Raw genomic sequence first — 19,907 nt, 5'->3', positions numbered from 1 at the left:
ACCCGGGCAAACTTAACGTTTTTTACTTGTTTTATTTTATTTGCTTATTCACATTTTTATTCCTTTAAATCAGATCAAAAAAAGAAAAATCTGGTATTTTGAGCTGTTCAAACAGCTGTTCTATTCAATTCAACCAACATTTATCAGATTTTTTAATAGAAAAGTACTAAAATATCTCAGATTTCGTGGATAGAATAATGCTAAATTTATAATGGAAAAATGCTAAGAAAAATGCTAAATGCCAAATGGAAATTTTGCGGCTAAATACAAAAAAATAATGCTAAATTTAGCTGCAAAAATGCTAAAATGGCCACACTGGTCATTACCCTTACAAGTTATTTCATATACTACATTGTTTTGTTTAAGTTTCTCTTCTTTGGTTTTGGTTCGTTTAAATATCGTTTGCAACGTCTCGTTCGATTTGTGTGCTATCATTGTTGTTGTTCCTTTTATGATATTTTTTAAGTTCTTTGATTCTGTCAGATTGGGTAAATATGGTACACTGATAAAAAGTTGTGCTTTGGTTTCGTTATTATTATGGTTTTCAATTTTATTGTTTTTCGGATTGCTAATTATATTATTTATTATGTTTTGCGGGTAACTGTTTTTCTTCAGTATTCCTATAAATTTTTTAATATTTTTGTCCATGAATTTTTCGTCCGTTATTAAATTTATCTTGTTAAATAGGCTTTTCGCAGTATTAATTTTCATAGTTTTTGGTTGTGTTGAGTGAAAGTTAATAATTCGTCCTGAAGAAGTATCTTTCGTATACCATTCTGTTACCAGTTTCTCCTTCTCTCTTATTATACACATATCAAGGTATGGTAGTTTTTTGTTATTTTCCTTTTCTATTGTAAATTTGAGTTTCTGGTGGTAGTTATTTAATAGATTGAGGATAATGTTATCCTCAAGGTATGGTAGTTTTTTGTTATTTTCCTTTTCTATTGTAAATTTGAGTTTCTGGTGGTAGTTATTTAATAGATTGAGGATAATGTTATCCTCAATCTATTAAATAACTACCACCAGAAACTCAAATTTACAATAGAAAAGGAAAATAACAAAAAACTACCATACCTTGATATGTGTATAATAAGAGAGAAGGAGAAACTGGTAACAGAATGGTATACGAAAGATACTTCTTCAGGACGAATTATTAACTTTCACTCAACACAACCAAAAACTATGAAAATTAATACTGCGAAAAGCCTATTTAACAAGATAAATTTAATAACGGACGAAAAATTCATGGACAAAAATATTAAAAAATTTATAGGAATACTGAAGAAAAACAGCTACCCGCAAAACATAATAAATAATATAATTAGCAATCCGAAAAACAATAAAATTGAAAACCATAATAATAACGAAACCAAAGCACAACTTTTTATCAGTGTACCATATTTACCCAATCTGACAGAATCAAAGAACTTAAAAAATATCATAAAAGGAACAACAACAATGATAGCACACAAATCGAACGAGACGTTGCAAACGATATTTAAACGAACCAAAACCAAAGAAGAGAAACTTAAACAAAACAATGTAGTATATGAAATAACTTGTAAGGGTAATGACAATGAAGAATGTGGGAGAGTGTACGTAGGCACAACAAAACGTCTGTTAAGTGTGAGAGTGGGAGAACATGAAACAGATATCAATAAAGGAACAGAAAAAACCGCGCTTTCACAACACATAAAGGAAACTAAGCACACAGCAGATCTTAAAAATGTCAAAATTTTGGATAGGGAAAAAAAGGAGAACAAACGATACACATTAGAAAGCCTACGAATACAACAGAGGATAACAAAATCAATAAACACAAAAGAAGACAAAGATAACACTAAGCTTCAGTATTCAATTGCGATAATGTAGGAACGGTTCTATGATAAAATTAGCTTAAGTTAAACTGTGATTTTTATTTATTTATTTAATTATTTATTAATTATTGTATTAAATGTATGTTGTGGAGTCCAGTTTTTAATACTATAAGGAATAAATAACGATGAAGAAATAAGAAAAGTGAGTTAAACTTAAATGCAATAATTAACAACAAGCCATACACTAAAAAAATGTTAACTTTCATTTATTTTGTTACCAGAATTTCAAATAAAAGACGCTCTTGATAAAGTTGGAAAAAAGCCAACGAAACGTAGAGCAAAAATGAAATAAAAATTCTTTTTATTATCATTTAAAACTATTACTGACCAAAAAAGCCCAGTAACCACAAATTTTAAAAATAACAAACACATTGGTCAAAAGCAAAGAAGAAAAAAAACATTTTTTATAACAATATTTTTATTCAACAAGAGGATTTTTTAAAGAATATTTTTATTCAACAAACGAGGACTTTTAAAGAATATTTTTATTCAACAAAAGAGGAGTTTTTAACGAATTTTTTTATTCAACAAAAGAGGATTTTTAAAGAATACTTTTATTCAACAAAAGATGATTTTTAAAGAATATTCTTGAATAATTTTGAATTTTTTAAAGAATAGTTTTTATCAATTTTAAGTTTTTTAAATAATATTTATCAACAATTTTGAATTTTTAACGAATATTTTTCAACAATTTTGAATTTTTAAAGAATATTTTTTAACAATTTTGAATATTTTAAAGAAAGTTTTTCAACAATTTTGAATTTTTTAAAGAATGTTTTTCAACAATTTTAAAATTTTTAAAGAATATTTTCAAAGACTTTGATAAGAAAAATTTTCATCAATTTTGAATTTTTGAAAGAATATTTTTCAACAAACGAGGATTTTTAAAGAATATTTTTATTCAACAAAAGAGGATTTTTAAAGAATATTCTTAAACAATTTTAAATTTTTTAAAGAATAAGATTTTTTAAAAAATATTTTTATTTAAGACACGAGGATTTTTTAAAGAATATTTATATTTAACAAACGAGGATTTTTTAAAGAATAATTTTATTCAACAAACGAGGATTTTTTAAAGAATATTTTTATTCAAAAAGGGAATTTTTTAAAGAATATTTTTATTCAACAAATGAGGATTTTTTAAAGAATATTTTTATTCAACAGACGAGGATTTTTTAAAGAATATTTTTATTCAACAAACGAGAATTTTTTAAAGAATATTTTTATTCAAGAAACGAGGATTTTTTAAAGAATATTTTTATCCAACAAACGCGGATTTTTAAAGAATATTTTTATTCAACAAACGAGGATTTTTTAAAGAATATTTTTATCCAACAAACGCGGATTTTTAAAGAATATTTTTATTCAACAAACGAGGAACTTTTAAAGAGTATTTTTATTTAACAAACGAGGATTTTTTAAGAATATTTTTATTCAACAAACGAGGATTTTTTAAAGAATATTTTTATTTAACAAACGAGTATTTTTTAAAGAATATTTTTATTCAAGAAACGAGGATTTTTTAAAGAATATTTTTATCCAACAAACGCGGATTTTTAAAGAATATTTTTATTCAACAAACGAGGATTTTTTAAAGAATATTTTTATCCAACAAACGCGGATTTTTAAAGAATATTTTTATTCAACAAACGAGGAACTTTTAAAGAGTATTTTTATTTAACAAACGAGGATTTTTTAAGAATATTTTTATTCAACAAACGAGGATTTTTTAAAGAATATTTTTATTCAACAAACGAGAATTTTTTAAAGAATATTTTTATTCAAGAAACGAGGATTTTTTAAAGAATATTTTTATCCAACAAACGCGGATTTTTAAAGAATATTTTTATTCAACAAACGAGGATTTTTTAAAGAATATTTTTATCCAACAAACGCGGATTTTTAAAGAATATTTTTATTCAACAAACGAGGAACTTTTAAAGAGTATTTTTATTTAACAAACGAGGATTTTTTAAGAATATTTTTATTCAACAAACGAGGATTTTTTAAAGAATATATTTTTATTCAACAAACGAGGACTTTTTAAGGAATATTTTATTCAAGAAACGAGGATTTTTTAAAGAATATTTTTATTCAACAAACGAGGATTTTTTAAAAAATATTTTTATTCAACGAACGAGTATTTTTTAAAGAATATTTTTATTCAACAAACGAGGATTTTTTAAAGAATATTTCTATTCAAGAAACGAGGATTTTTTAAAGAATATTTTATTTTATTCGATAAACGAAGATTTTTTAAAGATAATTTTTATTCAAAAAAAAAAAATAACCAAGATTTTTAAAGAATATTTTTATTCAACAAACGAGGAATTTTTAAAGAATATTTTATTCATCGGATGAGGATTTTTTAAAGAACATTTTTATTCAACAAACGAGGATTTTTTAAAGAATATTTTTATCCAACAAACGAGGATTTTTTAAAGAGTATTTTTATTCAACAAACTGGGATTTTTTAAAGAATATTTTTATTCAACAAACGAGGATTTTTTAAAGAATATTTTATTCAACAAACTGGGATTTTTTAAAGAATATTTTTTATTGAAAAAACGAGGATTTTTAAAGAATATTTTTATTCAAGAACCAAGGATTTTTTATTCAAAAAACGTGGAATTTTTAAAGAATATTTTTGTTGAACAAACGAGGATTTTTTAAAGAATATTTTGATTCACCAAACGAGGATTTTTTAAAGAATATGTTTGTTGAAGTGTCTAATCCCTTTATAAAAAAAAATTATTTTTGTTGTAACTTCCCCAACAACGTAAAGAAAAATTTGAAATAACATATTACAAATATGTCGATGCCACTACCTGGTTGATATGCCTTGGACATTTGTTTCCTTTATAAAAGTTTCATTTTAAAATTTCATGGAACTAGAATTGAGGCCCAGTAGTGGAATTCTGTATCACATTTTTTGAGTTACCGACAATTGTCGGTAACATTAAAATGCTTAAAATTTCGGTAATTACCGATGTTTTTCGGTAAGTTAGCGACGAATAAAAAGCAGTAGTATAGTTCTACTGATAGCAAGAGTAGCTTTGTTCCCTTACGTTAAAGTTTCTTCAAGTTTTACTAGTTTTACCATTTTTAACTCGGAAAGCGTTCCTTAACCCCAAAAAAGTAGTAAAACTGGAAGCAATTTTTAAGAGAGCGAGAGAGGAGAGAGAGCAGAAATGGCTTTCTCTTTTACTACTTTCTGCTCAACAAATTTCGTTGCGTAAAAAGTGGAAAATCTGTCAAACTGCTGATTTGACATTTATTTGACAATTAAGGCAAATGGAAAAAGAAAACTACGCGCTTTGTCAGAGCAAAATAAAAAGAAATAAAATAATACAAATTTAAATATAATAAAAACAGTGAAATTTATTTTGTTTGTTATTTTTTTAAGCAATCATGTTTGTTTTTTGTCATTGCTGCCAGATCTACTATTTTTCTGTTTCTTTACTTTCGTGCAGAACTTGTTACGTGAGAGCAATCTTCACAGTTCTCTGAGAGAAGAGAGAACTTCTCTCTTTTGTTACTTTTACTATTAAAAAAGTAAAGGAACAAAGCTCTTGTTGTATTTATGTCTTTGTTTAAAGCAATAATCCTATCCACAACGCTTTAGAATTTAAAAATAAATTGAAATTGTGAAATTATCTAGGTCAAAAATAGGTCTGTTCGATAACCCAAAAATTTGTACAAATTCGTACAAATTTTTACTGAATGCTGTTCGATGACAAAATTATCCAGCAAAAGAGAGCGAGTTTGGAGAGATTTTTGGAGAGTTTTGTTACTGAGAACTTGCAAATTTTTGCTGGAAAAATTTGTCCCGCAAAAAATTGCAAGTCTGATCAGCTGACTTTTAATCACCTGTTCAATGTAAACAACTCGAAATGTTAACATTTTTGACCAAGAAAATTTCACAATTGCACATTTTTTAGATTCTAAAGCTAGGTACACACACAGTTTATACAGTTGGCCATTCAGAGTTCTGTTAACAACATTTGACAACAAACATAATCGATTTTACATTATTGTGATTTTAGTTCCTTTGTATTTGAAATCACAATAATGTTTTTGACATCAAACATAATAGTCAGCTGGGCTTATTGGCCGACCTTATACTAGACCTTGGGTACACATTGCCATTTTTGAATGACAGCTTTGCTCAAATAATCGGTTGCTTGCCAGTGTGACCGTTCAATTTAGTCATTCATCATGCAACCACAAAAAAATTTGTGGTTGTTGGACAGTCAGGTGGTTGTATGATGGTATGATAGTGTGAACCAAAAATGTCATTCAAGGAATAAATTTGCAGCGTAAATATCAAATAAAAATGAAGAATTCGTGTGTTTTAATCAAATTTGGAGAATTACTATTGAAATTAGCGATACACGTGCTCATAACAAAGGAAATTTGACGAAGCAGTGTATGGAAAAGCAAGGAAAAAAGCAAATGGGCAAATGGTTCTGTGGATGACGACAAAACAAAAAGGAAAAAATAAATTTCTGCATTGTTCTGTTGGAAAAATATAAAAATTGTATGTGTGCGGTACTAATAAATATGGAAAAATTATATATAAAACCAAATTGTGAAAGGAGTGAATATAATAAAAGGAAAAACGAGATGGTTCTGTGGATGACGCAAAAAGAAACAAACAAATCCGTGTATTGTGCCAATGGAAAATGTGCTCAATATCTTCCAGGGTCTAAATTGAATGTGCTATATTAATAAATGTGCTGTATTAATAAATAAATTATTGTAGTTTTCCAAATTCATTATATGTGTATTTTTCATATTAATGGGAAGTCATGGGTCGCTGAGTAGGGATTTTCATGTACAACATTCCTAAGTGAATATAATATAGCCATATATTTATTAATATGCGCCATTTAATTGTTTTTTATTTATTTGTAGTTGCCAGCACCCATATTTATTGAGCAAATTTTATAATTTGACTGACGGCTTGGCATCCAACATAAATGATAGTGTGACCGTTCCGTAAAACCCAACAAAACTGAAGCAATCGATATTTGCGAAAAATCGTCATTCAAAACTGACAATGTGTACGGCACTTAAAGCGTTGTGGATAGGATTAAAGCATTAACTAAAATAAACTGTAATTTTAAAATTTATGTTTTTGTTCCGTTTGGTTTAAAATATCAAAAGAAACAAAAAAATTTCTTGCAAGTTTTTGCAAAATGCTGTTCGATAACTTTCTGAAATTTTTCTTGCTTGAGAGAGTAAAATTCACTGAGAGAGGTTGCTGGAACTGACTGAGTAATTATTGCTGGGAAAGTTATCGTACACACCTAATGTTATGATTTTAAGTTGTTTACGTTGAACAGCTGATTAAAAGTTAGCTGACCAAATTTTTACGGGACAAATTTTCCCAGCAAAAATTTGCAAGTTCTCTGTCACAGAACTGTCAAAAAATCTCTCTCAAATCGCTCCCTTTTACTGAACACAAGCATTCAGTAAAAATTTGTATGAATTTTTACAAATTGTTGGGGTATCGTGCAGACCTAATATGTTTGTTTACGTTTTTATACAAGTCCATATTTACATTCGGCAATTTTCCTTGTGGCAATTGTCAGTTTGTCGGTGAGAGAGGGTGTTGAGGGGCAAAGTGTTACCATATACCTCACTTCTCTCTCAATCAAACTGACAATTGCAGCAAGGAAAATTGCCTAATATAAATATGGAACAATTTATACATAACAGCAAAAATTTGACAAATTGAAACCACGACGCTGGCATTTTACGCCACCTTATAATTTCACCATGACGTGATTTAAGTTGTGTAGCCTTTATTCGATCTGAGGATATATCTCCATCACCAAAGCCGTCTGATCCAATTTTTAAATATTCATTTATTGCGTATTCGGACGAATGCAAGGTGTATTGAGAAGTTCACTTATATCCAGGTTTAACACCATTAATGAGAATTTCTTGTACGTACATATTTGCAATGGAATTGAAAAAACCGCTTGATTTTCTGGATCCAGTTCTATGTAAACTTACTATAATATTAACGCCACTATGCAATAAATAAGGTAAACCTGTAACTACAACAAAATAAATATTGAGATTTTCAAAATGTTTACGTTTTCCTAGAAAATGAACAACGAATTTGACAGATTGTGTGAAATCAGCAGACCTTATTATGCCACCTTATAATTGCACCATGATTAAACCTACAATAATGAAACACTTAATAATATTTTATAGCATTGTTTATTATTATATTTGCTTACATATGTACGTATGTATTATTTTAATGCATCCAGTTTAGATACTTGCATAGATCGTTTTTTAGTTTTTAATTAAATTTATGTTTACTTTTACACCGACAACATGTTTTATTAATATTAGAACATTTTTAAATAATACTTTGTCTTACAAATTTTATTAAGGAAAAGTTAATAATAGTCCATATTTATATTAGGCAATTTTCCTTGCGGCAATTGTCAGTTTGAAGGCATGAGCTTCGTTCCAGAACTAAAAAGTTTTTACACATTTTGCACATTTTTACTCGAAATGCGTTCCCGTACACCAAAAAAGTTGCAAAATGTTCACTTCTCTTTGAACAAAAATGGCGCTGAATAGCTTTCTCTTTAGAAACTTTTTACACGACAAATTTGTGCGAGCAAAAATGTGCAACATGTTTGCCGCCTTCCGATTGGCAGACATGCCGACTTTGACATTTGTTCCAGATTTTTTGACGTTTCTGCCATTTTTCCGTTCCCGTACATTTTGAAAAAATGTGTGTGTGTTGGACTCATTTTTGACAGTTTTCTGTTTTGAACATTTTACCATTAAAAAAGTACTGGAACGAAGCTATGGTAGAACAAATAAGGTACAGTAAATACTACAACAAACAACCACATAGAAAATTGTTTTTGTTTGTAATGTTAGTGTCATCGGTATATGTTAACAAAACAAGGAAATTTCTATAAATTATTGGAATTTATAAAACTAATATTTCCTCACATTTCATTAAATATTTAGAAAAACATCAATGAAAATTTGCTTCATTTTCAATTTGAATGTTTCCATATCATTCCACTAAATGGATAATTTCTCACAGAAGTATTTATGGGAAATAGTTTTTTTTTTTCGAAATTATATATACATGGTAAATAGAAACAAATATATAAAATGACGTACGGAATTTGACACTAACATTACTGTTCAGTCAGCTGGGTATTGATGTTACCTTATATTGTTCTACCATGGTTTGAAGGAGAGAGATGTGAGGCATATAGTAACCTTTGCCTCTCAACACCCTCTCTCACCCACAAATTGACGATGGTCGCAATGAAAATTGCCTAATGTAAATATGGTATATGTGTACGTACATAATTACATAATGCTGGTAGTATAAAAGAAGGGCAAAATTAAAAACATTTATGTATAACATATTGTATTTAAAATAATAGTAGTATTTTTATAACAATTGAATGAACTTTTTTAAGGCCTTCCTACTAACAATCTATATATTTATGTATGTACATTGGAGACAAAACAGCAGCGAATGGAAAGAAAGATGGTAAATTATGAGAACAATTGGTATTAATAATAACTAGATATAATAGTCGCCATAAAACGCCGTTTGCGTTAGAGCTTTTGCCGGATTAACCCTCTTTATTAGGATTTACTTGACGTATACGCAATAGAATTGACATTTGAAACTCAGTGGGTTTATTAAATCCGGTTATATGCAAACACACGTAAACGTGATGCAATAAATAAGGTGAAACCCCCACAACTACAGGACTATTTTGATTTGAAAGTCCTTCAAACTGTCATAATTTTTGTTCACATTTTGTGTTAAATCAGCTGGCCTTATCGCTTCACCTTATAGATTGCACTATGGTCGAAACGAACGTTGTGTCTTCATGTGCCTTATAATGTAATTGTTCCACAAACATCCCAGAAGGGACAAGGGAGACTTCTCTTCCTTAGAGTACGTTTACATATCCGAAATCCAGTGGATTCTATACCGTATACGTCAAATAAAGTCCATTAGATTTTTTATGAGGATTTATTTGATGGATTTTGTATATGTAAACATACTAATATTTTTTATTAATTCTTTAACAGCCAAGAAAATCCTAATTTTGATATATACATAATAAATTCCCTTAACTATGAATATTTGATTTGTTTTCCTATTTCTTTTCTTTCTATTTTTTTTAATTTGCTAATTAAAATACTTAAATATAAAGTTGATTTATTTTTTGTGTTCAATTTTCATGCAAATTGAATGTATGAAGATAGATGAGAAAAAATAGTAGTCGTATGGAAAAATATTTTACTTCTAATGCTTTGTTTACATTTACGAAATCCACTCGATTTCAACTGTCAATTCCTTTGCGTATACGTCAAATGAAAACTCATCTGAAATCCATAAGATTTCATTTGACGTTTATGCAATGAAATTGACAGTTGAAATCGAGCGGATTTCGTAAATGTAAACCAAGCATAACTTTTAAAGAACTTCTGGGCTCATCAAAAAGTTAATGTTATATGCTAATTTTGTTTGACTCTTGGTTAGAATCACTGCCACAATTAATAGCATGATTACTATAGAGCTTTTTGCTACATAATGTAAATGTACTATAACTGATATATTTTTATTGGGAATAGAAAAATGGTCTATAAAAATCAATGCTGTGTGAACGAAATATGTTAATATGAATGTAATAAAAGTTTAATAGCATGTTTACATTAGAGCTTTTTGTGATGCATCTTTTTTTGATGTATAGACAACGTAATTTACAATTTAAATCCAATTGATTTACTAAATCCAGTTCGAGTTAAAACAAAACATATCAATGTATGCGCGTTTAGACTGTACCATTGAATGATGATAATGCGAACTGTTATTTGACGTAAAATGCATAAAATCATTTGTCAAACAATTCGAGATAAAGTCATTATCACGATAATAAGCGCTGGTCTTAACATATTATATTATTATCACTTTATCCCCACATTATAGATGATTTACAAAATATGCAAACGATAAAAGATTTTCTTCATATGTATTTGAATCTTCAAGTTTAAGATTCAAATAAAATACATCAATATCACTTTGTCACATGACACATCTTTGAGTGATGTGTGAAAACTCTTTTGTGCCAGTAGTAGTAGTAGTATAAGGACTGTTCGATAACTTCGCAAGTAAAAAGTATTTTCAAGTTTTTGCAACTACTTCTGATTTATCTTTTGTTGAACATAATTGTTATCGAACAGTATTTTTCAAAATTTTTGTACAAATTTGTTCAAACTTTTGGGTTATCGAACAGACCTATAGTTGTGAATACAAATGTGTGTGTTTTGTGCACCATTTTTTGCCTTAAAGATATTCATAAAATACTATCCAATAGATCATATTAAGGCTGGCAAATAACGCTGGAAATAATACGCGGGATGTACGATCAATATATATAGCTCTTTTGAGACGTTCCTGTTGTGGTGTCAATTTTGGTTTGGGAGGTTCTGGTGATGGTGGTTTGGGTGGTGGTGGTGGAGCAATGCCGGGTGTTAAAATTATACGCGATTCTTGTCGAGGAATCCAGGGGCCGTCAGCATCTAGGGGTGGTCGCATAACTCGGCGTGTATGTGTATGGGGAATCTGAAAAGAGAAACAATAGAAATTAAGTAATTTGTTCAGTCCCTTTCAAGATATTATTAACAGGTCACGTAATTAATTCACAATAATAACGAATTTCACAAATTGGGGGCAAGTCAGCTGGACTTTTTATGCAACCTTATAGAGCTGGCAAAAACTCGATGACACTATCGATAGTATCGATTATTTTTTAAAAATTCAATATCGATAGATAGTTTTGTCGATCGATATTATCGGATTAAAAATCCATAATCTAAAATCTATTGAAATGAATAGAAATGTCGCTGCTTTTCGGTTTTGTGGGTGTGAGAAAGTAAATACCTCGGTACATAAGCAACCTCGCCTGCTTGCCTTGCTAACCTGCTTCATTTCTGACATAATAAAAATAAAAGAATAAAGAAGGCCGAGCAAATTTCGAACTTGATCGCAATTTTCTTTTTTATTCTTTTACTAGGCGTTTACACCAGACAGTTTGTCTTCAAATACAACTCTGATTTACTAACACATGAATACATTTGTCGTTTGTCTCTCAGCTGTCCATCAGTTTTTCACAGACAGCCTGGTTGACAAATTTCTAACATTTTTGTTAAAAAGAAGTGATATGATAATTCAAATGTGCTGAAAACAAAAGAATATGTACAAAACAAAATATGTGAACGGAAAACAAAAAGAAATCGGTGATTTTCATTCATAAGTTTACAACTGTTTTTGCAGTTGTCTGGACGCCTACGTCACACAGGCAAGTTTTGGGGTTTTGACAATCAATACATGAACTCAACTGTCCTGTCATGTGTAAACGCAGGGTTATTAGAAGCAAGCAAGGCAAGCAGGCAAGGCAGCTTATGTACATAGGCCTTAAGTCCGAAAAAGTAAATTGTATTTTTGTGTCTTTTTATTTTATACCTCCTTTATATTTCTTTGAAGTACTTGTGCAAAATGTCAACAAAATATGTCCGCCATTTTTATTTCCAAATTAATGATGATGACTAGACATCGGATTTTAGCATGTTTTTATTTCTTATCCGATTGGACTCAAATTTTGGATCTAGGCGTTTTGAGGGCCAATTTTTCGATATTTGGGGTCATATCAAAAACATGCAAAAAATATACAAAATATATGCAAAACATATGCTAAATATGCAAGTGTTTTTTTTGACGAAAATCGTCAATTAAATTTGGAAAATCATCAAAAAACGTTATAAATTAAGTTTGTTTCGTTTAACGTCGTTTTTTGCAGATTATTATGTTATTGAGACTCTCCAGATATTCCGTCACAGCAATAAATCTAAACTAATAAGACTTAAATCAGTTCTCAAAAGGAGAGAAAATGTCAAATAACCCAGCCTTCCAATTACAACATAAGTTGCTTTCCTATACAAATGTAGGTAATGGAAAAATTTTAAAATTTCAAAGACTCAGTCAGAAATGTCAAAATCAACGTGTCCAAATATGGTGATAGTTTCTACTCGGCCAAAATTGTCTAGCAGAAAAACAAAGGAGATAGAGTTAATAATCGCAAATTTTGTTTAGATAAAAGCGCAATTTTTTTCTAGTTGTTGGAAATGGGTTATTTTTAAGCACAAAATGGGAAAAGGTACTAGAGTACCATTTTGGATAATTTGGGAAAATTGAGTCTTGTTGCATAGTAAATTGGTAAAAAGTAAGAAGAGGAACAAATACGGGCAATGCCAATAAAAATGTCCGTATTGTCGAGTAGAAAAATCTCACTATTTCTTACACGTAGAGCACTTTTTATACCCTACAATTAAGTTTGTAACGAATCGAAATAATGGTCGTAGACCATGAAAAAAGTCAACATTTTATGTAAAAGCGAATATCTCCGCTTCTATAAGGGTATATCAAAAGCAAAACCTGCTAATGAAAGTAGAAAATATCACCTTTGCAGCGATTTAACGTAAGTTGTCGTAGGTGGTCAAACAACGAAGATATCGCAATAGCCGCTAGAACCCAACTTTAAATTTTTGCGATTTTAATAGTAATGACGAATATCACAGCTTCGGTTGGGGACTTTCCAAAAGCAAAGTCTGACTATGAAAGTAGAAAATCCCATCTTTACAATGAAGTAAAGCAGGTTGGCGTAGGTAGCCAAATAACGGAGATATCGCAATAGTCGGTAATACATTCCATTTTTTAATCTTTTGTAAATTTTGGGTGTTAATGGGGGTCCCACAGAGGAAAAACCCTATTGATTTTGGTAATAATCGGATATTATTCAGGGGTCGGAATGTGAAAAAAACTTATGAAAAAAACTTATTATATTATGAATTTTACCAGTCAAAAGGTTATGCAAAGCGGTAGCGATGTAGGGTATCACATAGTCGGCCCCGACTCGACTATAGCCTTGGCTCACTTGTTACTTATATATTTCATTTAAGTGTTCGGAATTAGCAATTACAATTTAAAAAGGTATTATATAACTACCACGAGTGATTTAATCATAGAAAATAATTTATTTTCTTTACTATTCTAAATCCGGACAATTTGATAATTCGGACACCGCCGAAACCTGTGGTATCCGGGTTATCGAGATTATACTGTATATATGGGAGCAATATCCAAATCTGAATCGATTCTTACCAAAATAAATAGGGATCGCCCTAGGGCCAAAAAATCTTCTCCAATTTTTATGAGAATTGGTCAATAACACTATGCAACACTGAAAATGCAAACAACTTCTTGTATGCATTTTTTGAAAGTACATATTTAGACTACAAAAACGCTAGTAGGGTTTTGGGAGTTGAACCAAGTAACCTTTTGCAAAAATCTTCCAAATAATGTTCTCAATAATTCTTTAGAACATTCTGAAACTCTAAAATGCTTACTTCATGCTGTTTCAGCGGTATTTTGCATCATATCTTTTACAACACGTATTTCAAACACAGTTCACACCAACAGTTTATTCTCGCATTTCGGATTTCACTACATTATTGACATTTTTATTAAATCGTCGTTGGAAAATGTACTGAAAACAACGGCATAGAGGCATTTTATAACAAAGACATGTTCTGAAGTGTTGTGTATTACATTCCAGCGAATATTTTTCCAAAAGAAAATATTCAAAAAAATTTAACAGTTTTGGAGATACGGTGCGAAATGTATACAAATTGTGAAATTTTTGCATATATTTTGAAATTTGGGGCAATAAATGTAGTTTTTCGAGTTCATTATTTCTCCAAATATTTTATTCTTGTCCTTATCTACAAATTTGCTTCAGAGGTCAGAAGAAGATTCGCATTGGTTTCAGAGATATAAACTTTAAAAACTCAATATTTAACCATGTTTAGATGGGCCATAAAATCCGAGCTGGATCTGACACAACAAAACCCAACTAGGGTTTCTTGTCGTTTGAGTCTGTTTTTATGATTTTAGTAAAATATTGTTACGAATGTAACTGATAGGTTTAAGTTAATTTAGTTTAATTTCCGTTAATTTAAAAATTTGAATTGTAACGTAAAGTTTTATTACGCAGTTACTTAATTTAAGCAACAACAACTATCATGTAGAATTATCTTCATTATTCTAGATGTTACTTTACCTTTCATTAATGTGCTTTTGTTTTGCCATAATCATGTAATTATCGTTTAGTTCCTACTTCTTGTATTTCTTGCATTTGTTTGTTGTTGTAATTACGTCATTACTGTGCTTGTCGTCCGCCTGTATTCCCCCCATGTATGTATGTGAGTATGGTTGTTCGCTTAGTGCGAATGTGCGTCTGTGTGTTCGTTGCACAGATTCGAGGTGTTGCCAGACTTTCTGGATAATTCTAGACCAAGGAGACTTTGGGGTATAAATACAGGGGAACTGGCAATGACAAGTTAGTTGTGTTTTAAGCGTTGAACTGAACAGATCGGTTAAAGAATTGCTGTGTGCTAACTAGAGACTTGCTGTGTGCTTAGTAATTAAAGTCGGTTCTGAATAAGTGTAATAAAGTAAATAAAGCATTGTAGAAACGTAATCTAAAACGAACCCTGTTTTATTTGGTACAAATCGTATCGGGGAATAAAACAACGTCTACACGGACATTAGTTAAATCTAATTCCGTAACAATATGAAAGATTTTATGTAATACATATTTAATATTGTCTTAGTCTTAATGTCTAGCTCATTTGTCTTCTGTCAGACAATTTTGGCCGATCAGAAACTATCAACATATTTGGATACGTTGATTTTTGACATTTCTGATTGAGTTTTTAAACAAATTTGTATAGAAAAGCAACCTATGTTGTAATAAGAAGGCTGGGTTATAGAAAATTTGCTCACCTTGTGGAAATTAATTTTGTTTATATCTATGTATATTTAAGTCTTTTAGTCCAGATTTATTGCTGGGGCTGAATAATAATTAATAACATAATAAACTGCTAAGAAATCAACGTTTAACGACAGTAAACTTAATTTTAACACTTTTGAATGATTTTGCAAATTTAAATTGATTTTCGTCAAAAAAATTACTTGCATATTTTACATATTCTGCATATTTTTTGCATATTTTGTGCATATGCAAAAAAATAAAAAATATGAGCCCGTCGTTGCATTCAGTTGTCTTCGAAACGAATTTTGGTCTAATCAGAATTTTCGTATCTTTATTAATAAAAAATATGCAAATATGCAAAATCCGATGTCTAGTGATGACAAATTAACGATAATATCTATATCTATCGATTTTTCAATATCAAATATCAAAAATATCTAATTTTGTGAATATCGATAGTTTGCCAGCTCTACCACCTTATTATTGCATAATGATGTGATACATAATACCCCGGTTACACTTAACCGGATTCACCCAGTGGGTTTGAGTTTCAAATGTCAATACCAAAGCGCAAACGTCAAATAAATCCTTATGAAATCCGGCAAAAAAAACTCTGGTGTAACCAAGGCATAAGGTGAAGCGATAGGACCAACCGATTTCAGCCAATCTATCAAATACATTGTTATTGAGAATGAACAATTTGGACAGCTTGAAGGACATCCAATCAATAGTAGTCGCGAAATCAAGCAATATTTACCATGATAGTTACCATTATGTGTTTGTGTTCGTGTATGATTGTTACAATGCTAATTTTTAATATAAATAATTTTTGTAATCTTAGAAAAAAATTGCTTTTCCATACACATTTGTTAAAAAATACGGGAACGGAAAAATGACAGAAATTGCAAAAACTCCAGCAGAAATGTCAAAAATAAAGTGATACCACTACCTGGCTGATACCATGGCACAATTACCAGGTAGTGGTATCACACCACCTGTTCGAATATGAAGTGCCAAATCCCTTTATTAAAAAATATTTTGTTATAGTTTCCCCAACAACATAAAGAAAATTCTGACATAACATATTCGAAATTTTACGGTTCCACTACCTTGGGTAATTGTGCCATGGTATCAGCCATTCAGATGCCAGCAAACATGCTGCTGTTTTTCTACTCGGCGAAATTTGTATAGCAGAAAATATAAGAAGAATTAAATTAATCTTATTCAGCGCAATTTTCTTTTAAAGAAAAGCTTTGCCAGATTTCGGAATACGGGAAAGCATTTACAGCACTAAACGGAAAAAATACTGCAAGTAGTAATATTGTGCAGGTTCTTAAACACAACTGTTATTAATCAAAATTTCAAATTATGATGCCTCAACAGTAAGTCCATATCTACATCAGGCAAGTTTCCATGTGGCAATTGTCAGTTTGATGGAGAGAGAGGTGAGACATATGGTAACCCTTTGCCTCTCAACACCGTCTCTCACCGACAAACTGACAATTGCCACAAGGAAAATTGACAAAAGTAGATATACCCACATTATTATAAGTCTTCTTTTGTTATAATTTGGATTTATCGAACAGATTTATAGCGTTCTGGTTAACTTAAACTTATAGTATGTTTATATATAACCGGATTTAACAAACCCACTGGGTTTCAAATGTTAATTCCTTTGCGTATACGTCAAATAAATCCTCATTAATGCTTGGTTTACATTTACGAAATCCACTCGATTTCAACTGTCAAATCCATAGGTTAAACGTCAAATGAAATCCAGATGAGATTTGATCACCTGCGCATATGCATCTACCTTGATTATTGTGATATGTTTGAATCAAGGCATATTTATTTAAGGTAGATGCTTGAATTAAAACAACAATTTTACAAAAAACAACATTGTTTTGTTGAAAATAAATGGTCTGTTCCAGTACTGCAAAAATCTACTAATTTTTACTATTTTTTCTGATAACATAAAGGAAAAAATGTTATCGTAGTAAAAAATAGTAGCTTCTTGCAGGTTCTGGAACAGAGCAAAAATGTCAAAGAAAATATTGAAAAATAGGGTCGTACTTAAAATAAGTACATTTTGAAAATCCTCTAAAGTAGAACAAAATTGATCCTTTTTATCCTTTTTATTATAGCTCGTTTCCACGGTACGTCGTTCGTTCTCTATTCGTTGTTCGACCCTCAAATACGAATAAATTACTTGATTCCCCATACAAAATTCTGAGAACGAACGACGATTTTTCTACGTTGTTCAAGTAGAAATACTCTCCGAACAACGATAAAATATGTTCCATCTCTAACAAATGAGAGCATTTATCGAACTAAATTAATTATGACAGACAAATTACAAAATTTAAAATGTAGGGCTTTTATAGAAAAAAAACTTCAAAACATGAATGGAAAGTAAACGGTTCAACGATTAGTATACATTAGGGCTATAACCAAAAAAATACCACCACATAGCCGTGTAGAGCATGGAAAACTATTATGAAATAAGGCGTCAATTTTTCTCTATCGCGAAAAAAGTTTCCGCACCAAATGCATTGAAGTTCAGTAATGCATTTTTTAATTTTAGCTGTTATGACAACATATTTGCTTTTAATTAAATTTTTTATTTTTTTGTAATCTAATTTAAAATCATTATCAAAGCGTTCTGGACCAATTTGTTCTCAAATCGCGCCATTTCGGAGCATATTAGGAACTTTTGACACTATTGCAATTTTTGGTTTTTCTTTATAAACTCGTGAATTTTATGTTTATATTTTTTGTACCTATCGGACAAGAGAATTTGGGGTCATTTGCAACGAATTCGCGAAAGTTACAGGCTGTTTTTGTTGACCTTGCCTGTGAGAATTGTATTTGTTTTCTACAAAAATACAACAGCAGTACGATGTGGGGAATTTTGTCCTAATAATGAAAACGCGTTTCTAAGATCGATTCGATGAAAAAAGTTTCAGCACCTACCGCAATTACTAAAACCCTTTCGATATTTTTTCTACTTAAAATTTTAAATTTGCTTAGTCCCAATTTACATTGGGCGAGTTTACTTGCGGCAATTGTCATTTTGTAGGAGAGAGAGGTGAGGCATATGGTAACCCTTTGCCTCTCAGCACCCTCTCTCACCTACAAACTGACAATTGCCGCAAGTAAACTCGCCCAATGTAAATTGGGACTTAGTTTGAATAAATATTTATAGAAAATAAATACAATTCTCACAGGCAAAGTCATTAAAAACGGTCTGTAACTTTCGCGAATTCGTTGCAAATGACACCATATTCTCTTGTCCGATAGGTACAATAAATATAAACATAAAATTCACGAGTTTATAAAGAAAAAACAAAAATTGCAATAGTGTCAAAAATTCCTAAAATGCTCCGAAATGGCGCGATTTGAGAACAAATTGGTCCAGAACGCTTTGGTAATGAGTTTAAATTAGATTACAAAAAAATAAAAAATTTAATTAAAAGCAAATATGATGTCATAACAGCTAAAATTAAAAAATGCATTACTGAACTTCAATGCATTTGGTGCGGAAACTTTTTTCGCGATAGAAAAAAAATTACACCTTTTTTCATAATAGTTTTTCATGCTCTACACGGCTATGTGGTGGTATTTTTGATATTTGCAAAAAAGTGCAAAAAGTTATATCCCTAGTATACATTCTTTCATTTCTATTCTCTTTCATTGCAGTTAAATTTTTTGGCCATTGTTTCAAATTCGGGTACAAATCTAGAAACAAAAGTCAAATACCTGCCTGAAAGACTGCCTACACAAATATTGTTTTAACATGTCTCTCTCCCTCATTAATTTTGAAAATAGAAACATATAAAAATGTACAGAAAATATAAAAATTTTCAGAATTAATGGAAAATATGAATGAAGTGTGCAATTAAATGTAAAATATACATTCGCAGGAAAGGTTAGTGTTTTTCCTGCTGATTTAATATATTGTTACGAATGTAACTGATAGGTTTAAGTTAATTTAGTTTAATTTCCGTTATTTTAAAATTTTGAATTGTAACGTAAAGTTGTATTACGCAGTTACTTTATTTAAGCAACAACAACTACCATCAAAGACATAAATACAACTAAGACATGACAAAATGCATGC

The 19,907-nt window shown here is 30.1% G+C and overlaps 1 protein-coding gene across 2 annotated transcripts in view; it reads right to left on the bottom strand.

The window, feature by feature from the left end:
* Positions 1 to 8,098: 8,098 nt before the first annotated feature.
* ort (glycine receptor ora transientless) overlaps positions 8,099 to 19,907 on the bottom strand; it is a 71,874-nt gene continuing 60,065 nt past the window's right edge. The window contains exons 5-6 of one of the 2 annotated variants that reach the window (XR_012409421.1): positions 10,685 to 11,520; positions 8,099 to 10,241 (exon numbers count right to left, since the gene is read on the bottom strand). Coding sequence is in view for 1 of the 2 variants with exons in the window: in XM_073963564.1 (XP_073819665.1) it covers positions 11,242 to 11,520 (279 nt within the window). In the remaining variant the exon portion in view is untranslated. Of the gene's footprint in view, positions 11,521 to 19,907 lie in introns of both variants that reach the window. The other variant, XM_073963564.1, reaches the window with a different exon arrangement.

Source organism: Musca autumnalis, unplaced genomic scaffold (genome assembly GCF_047663935.1).
Source record: "Musca autumnalis isolate F117 unplaced genomic scaffold, ASM4766393v1 scaffold_1, whole genome shotgun sequence".
In the NCBI taxonomy this organism is placed as follows: Eukaryota; Metazoa; Arthropoda; class Insecta; order Diptera; family Muscidae; genus Musca; species Musca autumnalis.
Note: the sequence above shows the minus strand (reverse complement) of the source record. Positions and strands in the feature narration are given on the sequence as shown.